Source organism: Oryza glaberrima, chromosome 9 (assembly GCF_000147395.1).
Source record: "Oryza glaberrima chromosome 9, OglaRS2, whole genome shotgun sequence".
In the NCBI taxonomy this organism is placed as follows: domain Eukaryota; kingdom Viridiplantae; phylum Streptophyta; class Magnoliopsida; order Poales; family Poaceae; genus Oryza; species Oryza glaberrima.
Window position 1 is genome coordinate 21,231,371 of NC_068334.1, and position 14,183 is coordinate 21,245,553.

At 45.2% G+C, this 14,183-nt stretch overlaps 2 protein-coding genes across 2 annotated transcripts; both read left to right on the forward strand.

The window, feature by feature from the left end:
• Positions 1-5,186: 5,186 nt before the first annotated feature.
• Positions 5,187-6,845, forward strand: LOC127785256 (putative F-box protein At2g02030). The gene has a single exon (XM_052312690.1). The coding sequence runs from the start codon at positions 5,284-5,286 to the stop codon at positions 6,691-6,693; it is 1,410 nt and encodes a 469-aa protein (XP_052168650.1). The 5' UTR covers positions 5,187-5,283; the 3' UTR covers positions 6,694-6,845.
• Positions 6,846-9,487: 2,642 nt separating this feature from the next.
• LOC127783505 (uncharacterized) lies at positions 9,488-13,816 on the forward strand. Its single transcript, XM_052310691.1, has 4 exons — positions 9,488-9,817; positions 10,616-10,906; positions 11,558-11,674; positions 11,763-13,816. The coding sequence occupies exons 2-4, from the start codon at positions 10,622-10,624 to the stop codon at positions 13,488-13,490; spliced, it is 2,130 nt and encodes a 709-aa protein (XP_052166651.1). The 5' UTR covers positions 9,488-9,817; positions 10,616-10,621; the 3' UTR covers positions 13,491-13,816.
• The last annotated feature ends 367 nt before the right edge of the window (positions 13,817-14,183 follow it).

Below are 14,183 nucleotides of genomic sequence, written 5' to 3' on the forward strand. Positions count from 1 at the left end.
GGATTACTAATCTATCGTGGATCCCATAATGTTGAACGTGCCAGTTTTATTGTACTTTTATATCTTCATGAATGTGCATGATGATTTGCTTGATACTACTTTGATTAAACACATATGTTATGTCATGGTTTTCTTGGATGCTAGGTATTAAAACGTAAGTAAACATGCATTTTCGGACCCGTATAATTTCCATTATTCTCTGTATGTGCGTTCGGTCCTTCTATGGCCCTTTGATTTATCTCCTTAAACAACCACCAACGCTCTTTTATGTTTTCATTCTTTCTTTTATTATTATATTTTTGCTTGTAGCATCACCTAAGGGCCATGTCAGCCAAAAACCACCCTTAATATTTCTGATTGACTTGATTTGCGCTAGTTTTAAAAGTTGGGGAACACTTCATACTATGTTTTGCGGTTTAAGGGATGCAAAACAAAAGAAACTTGTTCAACAGTTGAGGGACGTACAGTGGACGTTTCCATTTTCAAGGAGAGAGGAGAAAGTTTTTGCGGGCCGACATAGAGGAGATACTTCAGTACTGGGCCTTTAGGTAGGCCCAAGGCCCAACAGAAGAAGCCACGAGCCCATAATAAAGACAAGGTCCCACAAGTCCAACAACCTTGCCTCTTCTCTTCGTCCCGCTTCTCCCCACCTCCCAACCCCACGGCTCTCTGCTTCAGCCATGGACGCCGACGACGAGGGATTCCCACCACCAGCCGACACATCGCGCTCTTCCGCTCCTCCGCTCTCCGCTGCCCCGTGCTCCGGTTCCATCCCCGCCGCGGGAGAGGCATGCCATTTCAGAGATATTCGGCCGGTTGTAATTTCTTTTTTCAGTTCTTGATGACTTCTTGAAATTTTCGGTTCTTAGCTTCCATGGCCTGATCGGCTGATCCTCTCCTCCTCCTCCTCTTCTTCTTCCAGGATTCGCGGCCCGTCGCATGGTTTTTCTTTGCGGATGTGATCCAGGCGCAGCTCCCGGCGCTTCTTGCTGTCTCCACCTCCATTGCGCTGGACGATACCCGGCCGAACGGCTTCGTTATCGCCGGCCTCGAGGGTGATGCGTTTGCAGTGCCCGTGCGCCGGGATGCTGTTCTTGGGTCGATTCCGGGCGGCGAGGCGAGAGGGATCTCCTGGCGCGCCGTCGTCTGCACCACCACCACCTCCTCCCGTGGCCAGGACGAGGACGCCGCAGGCCGCGCTCTCTCGTTACCCGCTGGCCCCTACGTCGTTCTGACGAAGAGGGCGAGAGGTTCTTGGCCGGCTTTGCTCCGTACGGTGGCCGACGACGGGTCTCTTGTGCGACCCAGCGGCTACGCCGTCGACGCCTTGGGCGAGTACGTGGCGAGTTCTCTGCGCGGATTCTTGGGGACCGTCGCCGGCGGCTACCGGGCGCTTGCTGTCCCCGACGGCCGCGAAGGAGATGGTCGTACCTGGCGCATCTTCCTCGAGTCAGGCCAGGCCGCGGGGGCAGATTCTTGGCCTGCACACCGGCGGCACTCCTCCGCCGACCTCCTCGGCCATCGTCGTCTCGGTAAGAAAGGCTCGCGAGAATTAATAGCTGTTTAATTGAGATGCGATTGCTGCTGCTCTATTGCATTGTGTTTCTGAATTCTGAGCTGTGAAATATAATATGCTATTTCATCGTGATCAAGAACACCAACTCGTTCGATCAGTTTCATCTAATTTGGTGCTCATTGAATTGCATTGCATTGTGTATTTGTGCGAGGAGCAGAGCGGACGGCGGCGGAGGGCGGCACTTCCCGGCGCAGGCGCAGGTTCCAGGAACAGAGACAGAACAGAGCAGTCCCGGTCCCGGGCGTTGTGTGGAGCCGCTCCTCTGCACCTTCCCGACATCCTGGTCCTGGACAGATGGGACGAGCCGCCGCCACCAGCAGCGACGCCGCCGCCCCGGTGCTCGAGCTGTGACGGCGGGGAGGAGCGAGCTGACATTGACATGGTCATGACCTGCTGCGGAGCGGTGCTGTGCAGGGGCTGCGCCGAGGTGAACCCGTGCGGGTGCCCCGAGTGGCAGAACCGCCGCGGATTCGCCGTGCGGATTCCGACGGATTACCACCACGTAGATGCGAGGAGGATTGCATCGTGGAGGGCGCCGTGATGCTGCAGAGGCCGAGGTGGCACCAGTTCTTGGCGATGCGGATCGGCATGGACGTCTTCTATGGCTTCTACAGCGTGGAGGACGTGTACCACCGCCGCCACAGCAGCGGCGTCACTTACCAGATACACAGGTACGAGATGGTGGAAGGGAGGCGTTGCCGCCGTTTCCATTGTCTTGTCTTCCGTATTCCCTCAGGCGTTATCCTCTGCAATTTCAGTTTCCCCTCGTTTGTTGATTACACTCCCGCTGTGGTCGTCGCATTGACGAGTTACTTCAGCCGACAGAGACTCGGATTGAGGTCGATTGTAATTGTATATAGGATTGCAAGAGTTAGTTTTATTAGCTGAGAGAGATATAGAGAGACTCATTAGTTCATCCATCGATCGAGGTGCACTTGACGACTGTTACTACGTGCTTCTTGTTTGTCTACCTCTGCTGAAATCGCTTTGTTCGATACACGTCTTACTACTACTGTCATGTTTTTGTTGCAATCGCTTTGTCAATCTTTCATTTCCGTTGAATGGTTCAGGAGATTCAGTTACAGTGATCACTCATCACAATTCAGAACGCCATGCGTATTTCTGCCTAGTTTAGCATGGAGTTAATTAAGAGCAATCTGAATTTGTCATCAATCCATACTAACATGAAAACTATTTAGTCACTGTAACCAATATTTTTTTTGTCAAGAATACCTGTTTTTACCGGTTTTCAAGGTACGCAAAACCATAGAAAATACACCCATTGTGTAGGATCGAACAAGTAACCAAGCCTACCAGAGAGGGGTGAATGATAGATTACGTTAGCGGAAGTCAAATAATCGAATCTTAATAGATCAAAACACACCCCAACCTCAAAAGCCAATAGAACACATGTTTGGCGGTCTATCCGACCTACTAGGACCGGTCTGACCGAACTCTAACCGGTCTGACCGCAGGTCCTCTAGCGGTCGGACCGTTAGCCTGAAAACAGCACGACAACGTTTCGGTAAAAACACGATTTCTCTTAAACCAACCGTTGGATCGAGTCAAAAACTTGACAGAATAACTAGACAAACCAAGGAACAATTCAACCGGAGGGATTCGCAAACTAATAAACGGTTTAAGAGAAAACACCCTCGAAAGCCAGCTGTCTCGAAATTTCAGCAAATCTGAACTAAACCCAAAACTTAAGCAAATTCAAATCTAACAAGAACCAACGAAACTTTTCAGATCTGATCTATGAAGTATTAGAAAGGTTTTGGATGGATTAACTTGAACAAAATAGTAGCCAAACGAACAATCACAAGTTAATGCCAAAACCAAACATAAACGTGAAACCGATACCTTAGATCGTCGATGCCTTGATGATTGAATATGATCTTATTTGCTCAAGTATTATTCACAAGGTGCAGCCGAAGCACCCCTTACAAGTTTCTCACGAAACCCTATCTAATCTCTCAAACTCGGCTTCCTAAAACCGATACCGGGAGGACACACCCTCCCCTCTATTTATACCGAAAATCCTCCTACTCAAAGTAGGAGTACAACTCCTAGTTTCACTAGGACTCTATCCTTAATTACCAAATCAAATTACAATCCCAAATTGTAATTCTCTCAAATTACAGCCGCAGGAAACCAATCCGACGTCAACACAACACCATCTCCGTATGGCACTCGGTCTCGGTCTCCTGCGCAAATCCCAGGCTAGCTCGCTCCTGCTGCTTCCTCTCAGGCCGAGCTGCCTGCTGCTGCTTCTTCAACCAAGCAGCACACACATGCATGCAACAACATGCATATGCACCACACACATATATGCTGCTACTGCTCGCCACAGTACGCAAACACATATGCATACTACAGTAACCCGAAGCACTGTAGCACCATGTACTCTAATCCAATTTCTTCCAATCTCCTTCGCGAACACCGACTCTTACACGCATACCTCGTGAAGCCCGTTGCGAAGATCTCACCCACAGGGTGTCCATCCACCGTGTGCCATCTTGTATCCAAATTCGTCACCCGGTATTCTTGACCATCTGGACCTCAACTCCTCCCTGAGTTTAGTCCTGATCCCCACCATTGACCAAAGTTGACCTCCAAGAATCTTAACTCTAGTCACCTTGTATCCCGATCGCACTAGACCTCTGTTCCTCCCTGAACATAGTCCCGGTCCTCACCATTGACCAAGGCTGACCTCAAGTCACCTGCACACAATCAGACAAAACAACGTTTCTGAGCACAGATATCACAACCTGACCCACATTAGTCACACGCACTCACACCAACATCCACACATACTCTCAAACCAATTCTTTGATAAAATCATTTACACAGTCAATTATTCATCACAAATATTAATCATGACAATGATTTCACATATTGTATTGTAGTCCCTGACAATTTAAGGTTTTTCAGCCATTCTGCAGCTGAGAACAAACATAAAACTACTCCATATTCCAGCATCAGCTGCACTGAAAATCCCACTCAAAAATCTCTAACCAACATACTAATCTTCTGCGGGTTTCCTCACAAATACACAAGTTAAAATCTAATTAAAAATTTGACTATAAATATACGTTAAATATCTAGCATTTTCTATTTTATTTTTATTTTTGCAACTTATAAGGATTGAATTTCAACCGGCATTTATCACATATTAATTCATCTTTTTTATTTTCTATAACCTTTTAGACAGAAATGAAGGGATCTCCCATTAAGAGTTTAAAATCCATTCCCTAATCCCTATTCCTCGTGTACTCCCTCCGTCTTAAAAAAGGCAAACCCTGGGATTCTGTGTCTAACTTTAACTGTCCGTCTTATATGAAATTTTTTTATACTTCGTGTTTTTATTGTTGTTAGATGATAAGACATGATTAATATTTTATGCGTGACTTGTCTTTTTAATTTTTTTCATAATTTTTTTAAATAAGACGGACGGTCATTGGACACAGAAACCAGGGTTTGTTTTTTTTTTTGAACGGAGGTAGTACTCCATACTTACTCCAGTGTACTAGGCTCTGAGCCGATTGACAAGTGGAGTCGAATTAAATTTGTTCCAGTACTGTTCCGAATCGGACAAGGTGGGGCAGTTTTCAAAATCCGAATCGGTTAGCCCTCGATCTCTCCTCTTTCTCTATGTATCGCGAAACTACTTTCATCAATCAAACCAGCCGGTGTGCACGCCAACGATGGAGTCTTCTCCGCCACTGCACAAAAGATTACGGCGGTCGTCGGAGTCGAACGGCGAGCGGCGGCCGCCGCGCGGCGAGCTGCTCGTCGACGAGATCCTCACGCGCCTCCCCATCGCCGCCGCCGTCCGCTTCCGTGCCGTCTGCCGGCAGTGGAACGCCGCGCTCCCATCCGACCACTTCATCCTCGCGCACCGCGCCAGAGCCGCGGCGGCGCGCCACCGCCACCCCGAGCTGCTCTTCTTCGCGCCGGGCGCCGCCTTCGCAGGAGGGCGCGCCACCTCCTTCTACGCCTGCTCGCTCCGCGACGGAGACTGCGAGGCGCCGCCGCCACCGGCCGCCGCCCGCGAGCTCCTCACCGTCGCCGGCATCACCGCCGCCCACGCCGTGCTGTCGCCGACGCCGTGCAGAGGCCTCACGCTCATCTTCGACACGTACAGGTCGGAGTACTATCTCTTCAACCTCTCCACCGGCGACCACGTCGCGCTGCCGCCATGCCAGCCGGCCGCGGCGGCGAACTTAGACTCGACGCTGACGTTGCCCACCATGAACCCCACGTCTTATCCCCCGGCGCCGGCGCCATGGATCGAGCTCTCCACCACCGGGCTCGGCTACGACACGGCGACCGGGGAGCACAAGGTGGTGAGGCTCTTCAAGAGACGCGACGGCGGGGAGTACAGCTGCGAGGTGTACACCCAGGGCGCCGGCGGGTGGCGCCGCGGCGTCGGGCGAGTGCCGCCGTGCGCGGCCAACCTCCTCCCGGCGCTGCCGCCGGTGTTCGTCGACGGCTACCTCTACTGGCTGCTCCGGCCGGACGGCCCCGGCGAGGAGCCGATCCACCGCGTCCTGTCCTTCTCCATGGGCGCCGAGCAGTTCGGGTGGGTGTACGTGCCACCGCGGCTGTCATCCCGCATCTGCCACCTCGCCGACCTCGACGGCTCGCTGTGCGCCGTCTACGACAACCGCCTCTTCGGCCGCGTCTACGGGCTCTTCACGTGGAGCGGCCGGTCGTCGTCGCCGTCGCCGTCGTGGTCGGTGCGGTGCTCCATCAACCTGCAGAGCCTGCCGGAGCAGGTGAGCGAGGAGCTCGCCGGTGAGCGCGTGATCGTGCCGCTGTGCAGCGCGGGAGGCGGCAGCAAGATCCTGCTCGCCACGGGAGGGCACAAGGTGTTCGTCTACGACGTCGAGCGCAACGCCGTGGAGCGCGTGTTCCGGATGCAAGACATGGTCGACGTCCCGCGCGGCTACCTCCAGGCTCCCCTGCTGCTCAGCGTCGGCCTCCACGACGAGCGCATCGCCGACGTCGTCCACCGCCGTGCCGGCGCCGGCGACGGCGAGAGGAGGCTGAAGGTGAAGCTTGGACGCCGCCGCGATAGCACGCTCGTCAAAGCGAGCGGAGGCGTTCTTTGAGCAGAGCACCACGGCGACGTCGACTCGTAATTAATTGGAGCATCACATGTACAACTGAGGCACATACATTGCATTGGACCTGGAATGGTGCTTCTTGTATGAATTTTGGCATTACAAATTTACGACCAAAGCACAAGATATATATATTGCGTTATCCCCATTTTTAATACATAACAATGTTACTTTCGGAATAACTTTGATCATTCGTCTTTATTTAAAATACTGGTGTAAATATTTTGTTTGAAAACACAGGACAAACATAGACATTCACAACGCGCGTACGCTCAATCCCATGAACACATACCTTACCCATATGAGCAAGTTATACATAAAATTTCTTTAATGATAATACATATAACAATAAAATAAATTTTTTAATAAATATTTTATAAGATAAATAATCAACTATCCTATGAAAAATTAACGGCGTTGTAAGGTGTAGATTAATAAGCTGGTTCGGACATTTCAGATGAACGTTGCATTCAGATGTATCTTCATGTTTAGTTGATGTCTAACCTTGCCATAATTAAGTTTAGCCTAGTTGAAGCATGGTGGCACAAGTGCGACATGCTTAGCTCTAAATTTGAAAATATGACATGTGGGTCCCAAAGCTAAGAAAGTATGACACTACACAATTATGATAGCGAAACAAACACATACCTAAGAAATTGTGACATATCTAAAGTATGGCGTGGCAAAGTTTGACAACCAACCAAACAACCCCAAGTTAGCGGCATTGCTGCAGCACACGCCAGCAAAGTAGCCGGCTGCCGACAAGGTACTCTTGGTTTTGGCGCCAACTTCTGGTACCACTAGAAAATTGACACGCCAATAGGCGCGCCCATGACTTCTTATGTTTGCTCTGTAAAAAATATACATTTGATAGAACCTATTAGGGCAAGTGCTATAATCTTCATGTGCTGCCCTTAAAAATGATACATAGGATTAGGTGATGAGGTGGAGGAGAGAAGTGAGGAGAGAGATGATGAACCACCCTTAAATCAAGAGGTAGCCTCCACACAAACTCCAAGAAAGAAGTGAGAGTACTAAAGGCATTGATATTTGTGTATTAGGGGTGACCTATTGTATATCTTACATCTTAATTTATTGGTGAATGCTATAAATAATTTTAGAGGTAGCAATCATATCTATTATAGTACTTGCCCTTAATAACATTTTTTAGGTGGAACCTATAATAGCCAGTATTAATTACTCCGTTTGTCATAAATATTATAACATTTAGTCTTTACAATTTGTCCCAAAATACAACAACTTCTCCCCTACTATCCTAATAATAGATTTCAAGAAAGCCTATGATCACAACATATTCCATGTTCTTATTTGAAGTATTGTGTTTGTCTTTCCCAAATATGGTAATATAAATATTTAAACACATTAAAAATTTGACTTATTTTGTTTTTCTCATCGACTAAAATAAAGACAGGTAATTATTTGTTTGATACAATCATCCTTCTTTAAAAGAATTACAAGGGTCATTTTACAAATATGAAGTGGAGATTCAGACCTTGTTTAGTTCCCACGCAAAAACTTTTCACCATGTCACATTGAATATTTGGACACATGCATAAAGTATTAAATATAGACAAAAAAACTAATTACACAGATTGCATGTAAATTGCAAGACGAATCTTTTAAGCCTAATTGCTCTATGATTTGACAATGTGGTGCTACATTAAACATTTGCTAATGACGGATTAATTAGTCTTAATAAATTCGTCTCGCGGTTTACAAGCAGAATTCGTAATTTGTTTTGTTATTAGTCTATATTTAATACTTCAAATGTTTGTCCGTATATCCGATGTGACACGCCAAAATTTTTCACCCCTGAAACTAAATAGGGCCTCAGTTATGCGCGCACACAATGTTTGCGATTAGTTGAGAAGAAAATGTTGGGGGAGAAGTTGTTATATTTTGGGACAAATTCTGAATCTAAAAGTTGTTACATTTTAGGATGGAGAGGTAATATTTTAGTACTCCCTCAATCCCAAAATATAGCAATCTAGGATCGGATTGAACATATCTAAGTACTACAACCTGCACTTAGAGTAACATCTACACACACGTACGGTCACTTGTTGTTAGTCAAAGTCAAGCTATTGAGACCACGCGGCTTGTTTTGAAGCGTCAATCCGGCGACAATGTAACGTGGCAGAACAGAACGCACCTCAATACCAAAACTGAAGCAAAAAAAGATAATAATAACAAGTACAGTAGTAGATGAATAGTAGGAGTAGTTGTTGAGTGGATAGAAAGTAGAGAGAGTTGTGGACTAGTATGGTCGTGGGCGCTTCACACGGCCGGTATGGTGCGTTTTCTTCGCCTTCATCATCTTCATGCTCACATCACATGCATGATCTTCTTTTTAATCACAAAGTTGGTAGTATCTCTTTTCTTTTCAAGCCTTCATCATGTTAGTATTTTCTCCAAAATGGCACAAACACATGCCTAATCTGTACTAATAATAATTATAAAAGTGAACGAAATATTAGCCTTAACAATTCTCATGCACTTCGTTCGAAAAAAAAAAGAAATTGCCCCATGTACACACGTTCACATTCATGTTGAGAAAAAAAAAGGGAGAGGAAAATCTCATACAAAGAGAGTTTGGGGTCAGTTAGGAGAAATTGAAATGTGAGACGCCTACTAATAATGGTTTAACAGAAAAAATATTGGTTCCAACTACGAAAGTACTAAGTAGTAGTATATTTCAAACGAATTATTCTTTTTGCAGATATAATTCAATCCAACAAAGGGATATGCGTGACAGATGAGAGATATCCTTCACCAATACGAACTCGGAAAATAAAATCGAATCGAATCCGAAGCGGGCGGAAGAGGAGGCGCGTCATCAACATCAAACCCGCGCGCGTGCGCTTCGCTCGAGTCGCGTCCCCACTCATCCTAGATCCTCCTAGAAGAAGTATCCATCATCATCACCACTTCGCTTTCCCAGGGAGGAGGAGATCAATCGGCAAGACCCCCCCCCCCCCCCCCCCCCCAAAAAAAAAAAAGATTTCTTTTCCTGTTGCTCGTCGACGCGCCGCCGCCGCCTCCTCCATCGCCATCAACTCTCCCGGTCGTCTTCTTCCTCCGCTCCCTTTTGGTATTTCTCGTTGCGGTATCTTTTAATCCCCTACTGTTATTGCTGCTACTTCGCTTTATCCTGCTGTTCATCGCGTCGCTCTCGCTGGTACTCCTAATAAATCTGTTTCTTTTTTTTTTGGCTAATGGAGTACGGTATTAAATCTGTTCCTAGATGATTCGTACGGTTCGATACTCTGATGTTTTTTTTTTGGCTAATGGAGTACGGTATTAAATCTGTTGATAGATGTTTTGTACGGTTCAATACTCTTGATGGTTTGCCTAACTAATCTTCTCTGGTTGTTCCTTTCCAACTTATGTTCTGCTCATGAGGCTAACCGACTTGATTGCAACATCTCCCTTAATCTCCTATTCATCAGGGTTTTTTCTGTTGTTTGTACTGCCTGCGATAATTTCTCTTATACTGCATCAGAGAACTCTAGTCTAGTAAAAAAATTTCTATCTTTTGACGTTATTGGGGGTAATTTAACTGGTTCATCCATTCGATGCATGTGAGTTTTTTTCTTACAAGTCACTGTTTGGTCATCCTGTTTGACTCCCTTGTTCCACCTTTCTCGCTCTTTATCCGGTTTTTATTTTCTTTCTTTCTCCCCTTCTTTCGTCATGGGTTCTTAACTGAACTCTACCTTCACTTTCAGAACTTGCTTGCAAACATTGTGTGTGATAACCAACTCAATAACTCTGTACTCTAATGTATGAATTGTTTGCCATGAACTGACATACATGATTCTATCCATGTAACTACTAACCAGTCACAATTTATTTCTTTCTAATTATTTCTCCTGTGCATATGTTCAAGGTCTGAATGAGGCAGGAGCTAGTCAAACGCTCCTTTAGAGAGGATGCTTCAATGGCAGGTGCCATCTTCATGTCCAACACCGCCACAAGGGAGCTGTGCTTCCGTTCCAACATCTTTGGACTTCCCATAGAGTACCAACCTTTTGTGCGGAATATCAGACAAGGAATGCCTTTGTTTCTGTTTGATCATACTGAACGCAAACTCTATGGGGTGTTTGAGGCTACCTCTGATGGTGGATTCAATATTATCAGATCTGCCTTTTCGTCGATTGGATGCTCATATCCTGCACAGGTAAACTGTAGCTAATATATGCGTCTTGATCAATTAATCATGCTACGGTCTGTTGATGATCGGCTACCCTTTGGCTTAGAAAGCCTGACAAGTGATTATTTGGATATCTTTTAACAACATGGACCTTGTCAATTTAATCTTTCCAGAACATATAATGCCTAGTATGTCGCTGCTTTATCACTAAATTTTATGATAATTGATACCCCAAATGCAACCATTTGTTCTTGGCCTTTTAGTGTTCTAGGTGATCTGTCATGTGGAATCGTAAGCTACGGCATGCAAAGAAATGGATTGAGTTTCTCTATGGTTATAGTGCTGTTAGTGTGTGCCATAAAATGGTTAAAGTTTAAAAGTCCTCATAATTTAGATGGTTACTTCACTTCTTTTTTTTCTGTGTATACAATTGTAAGTGTGGACATTTTCTGTTGATAAACTGCATTTACTACTAGATAATCATTAAAGCATATACTATCACATTATGATGGATTGGTGCTTACAGAATGACATGATAAACAATAGAATGGGGAACTTTATGTACGAGTTGATCTTTGGATACTTCCATTTGTCTTTTTGGTATTTGAAGCCACTTACTGGTTATAAGTACTATGCTCAAAATTATTCATTCAGTTTTGAGCTGTCATTTTCCCCTAGGTTTGCTTCAAAATTATTTGGAAGTGCAGACCACTCACCGAAGATGAGTTTTCACCTGCCATAAAAGAGAACTACTATATGCCATGGAAGTTCTACTTTGACCTTTCCTACCAACAGGTATGCTGTAATTAACAAAACTTGATGGGTGAACTTCCATGAGCCTGATGATAGGCTATACTTATGCAATCTTGATTGATACTTGCAGGTTGTCCGCTTATATCAGTTATTTGATGAGAAGAGGGTTGAACATCCTATTCACAACCATTCAAAGAGTGCTAATTTAGAAAATGATCCCTTTAGGAAAGGGACACAAGAAAGAAAGAGCTTGAGTCCAAATATTCCTCATTTTCCTGCTGATCAGCCAGGCCTTTTTATGCCTGCGAGTACCCCCAGATTTTCAACAGTTGAAGCAAGCTACTGTGCATCCACAAGCATGCACCAAGCACCACATCCCAATATGTCAATGCCCCTGGGAACTAATCCTTTTGGAGTTCAAATTGCACCTGTCCACAACAGCCATCACGACCAAGCAGAACTACCTTACAACAATAACATGCTTTTTCCTGGATACTTGCCTTCTGGACATGTAGCTTGGGACACAACTCAGGAACTTGGGCTTTCTGCAAATCACTCATATCCTCCATCTATGGGCTATGCATACGGTTGCTTGCCGCCTCCTGGACATAGACCTCAGGATGCAATTGCAGGAGATGTAAACTATGCCCCTCCATATCCTCAATTTCCTCTGCCAAATGAACAAGGCAGTGCTACTAACAGGAGAGATTATTATGATGTCCACTGCAAACAATGCCAGTTTGAAGATATTTATGAATCGGAGCATCAGCACTTCAGCAAAGCAAAAGTCTTAGCACCTCCAATATTAAACCAACAAGATGTTCCAGTATACCCTGCAATTGCTGAATCAGCATTTGATCAGCGGAAAGAATGTTTCACTGAAGAAGACTCTGAGAATGCTCGACAGAAACAAAGTTTTAATCACACTGATATGGTGTCTTCCGGTCTTGGAAATAGCAATAGAGCCTACATGCCAGACCATCTAAACAAAAATCCTGATATAAGATCTGAAAGCAACACAATAGCTGTTGGTCAGCATGCACAAAGCAGTGTGTTTTCTCGCTTATCACGGATCCCACCACCACTGCATCAAGAAATTCCTGGTCCTTCGCTCAACAAGTTGGTTCTCTCACTTTCTCAGAGAGCAGAACATTGGGGTAACCAGGATAAAATAATCACCAATGATGTTTGTGAACAGTTGGTCAGTGAGCAAGTAATGGATACACCCTATCCTCTTGCTGAGTTGAACCAGCAAAGCGGCTTAATTGAAGAAGAAATTGAAGGGCTTCCATTCATGAACTTTAAGAGACGCAGCGAAACAAGGAACTTGGATGCAAATCTTGGAAAGGAAATTAGTGGGCAAGTGAAGAGAAGAAAGCTTGTTCGCCCTTCCTTTGGAGAAGTTAACAATGCTGGTAGTTCTGGAAAAGAGCTTGAAGCTAAAGGCTTAGAGGGAGAAAAACATAGCAATGATGAACATGATGAAAACAAGTTCAGTATTGACCTAAATAAACCTGCTGCCATAGATGGTGATGTAGCAAAGGAGGATGATACCACCGCATTGCCACATCCTTCTGTTGCGATCAAGATGCATAAAGAGAAACCATCTGAAGAAAACATGAGCAAGCCAAACAGCCCAAATACGACGGAAGAGATGAAAAAACAAGATCCATCCCTTGACAGCGCCACGCATACTGAAAAGATTTCACTTGAATTAGATGTTGCGGATTTGAATACAATTGACCAGTCCAAACTGCAAGCAATTCTCAGCTCATCTCTGTTGCATGCACTTGACAAGCTCAGAAGAGAGAAGCTCAACAACTCTGAAGAGGCTGAAGAGGTAAAGATAGCAACTTGACTGTTTCCATGAACTCTGAAGGAGATGCAAAGCCTACATGCAGTTGATTTTAGTACGTTGTACCAACCAATACTACTTCAGCAGTACTGGAGCAGAATCACTACAAGGCATGGTTAAGCACCAAGTATCATGTGATGTAGTATAGGAACAATAGCTACCTTTTCTCATGTAGTAGTACCATTGCTATTTTGTGTTATCCTATAAAACTAACTAATATTCTCGGGGTTACGGCTCGCTCACGCTGCTCTGCCACGTAGATCTGTGTGATCTGTCATGTGGAATTGTAAAGCTTCTGCGTGCAAAGAAATGGATTGAGTTTCTCTATAGTTATAGTGCTGTTAGTGCGTGCCATAAAATGGGTCTAGTTTAAAAGTCCTCTGTAGATTCTTGGTAAAGTAAGGCTCTCTCACGCTGCTCTGCCACGTAGCTCTGTCCTCCACACTAATTTCCCTGTAGATTATACTGTATCTGTATGACGCCTGGTCCGTTCGATTTTTTTTCAACTCTATTTCCTTCGTCTCAAAATATTACTACTACCTAGCTTCGATGAAACACATGTTAGTCCAATAAATATAGATATGAATGTCTTGTACAAGAAAATATCTCATCGAAAAGTAGTACTTCCTCCGTTTCACAATATAAACTGTTAGAGTTTTTTCCTAATCAAATATATTTAAGTTTGATTAAATTTAT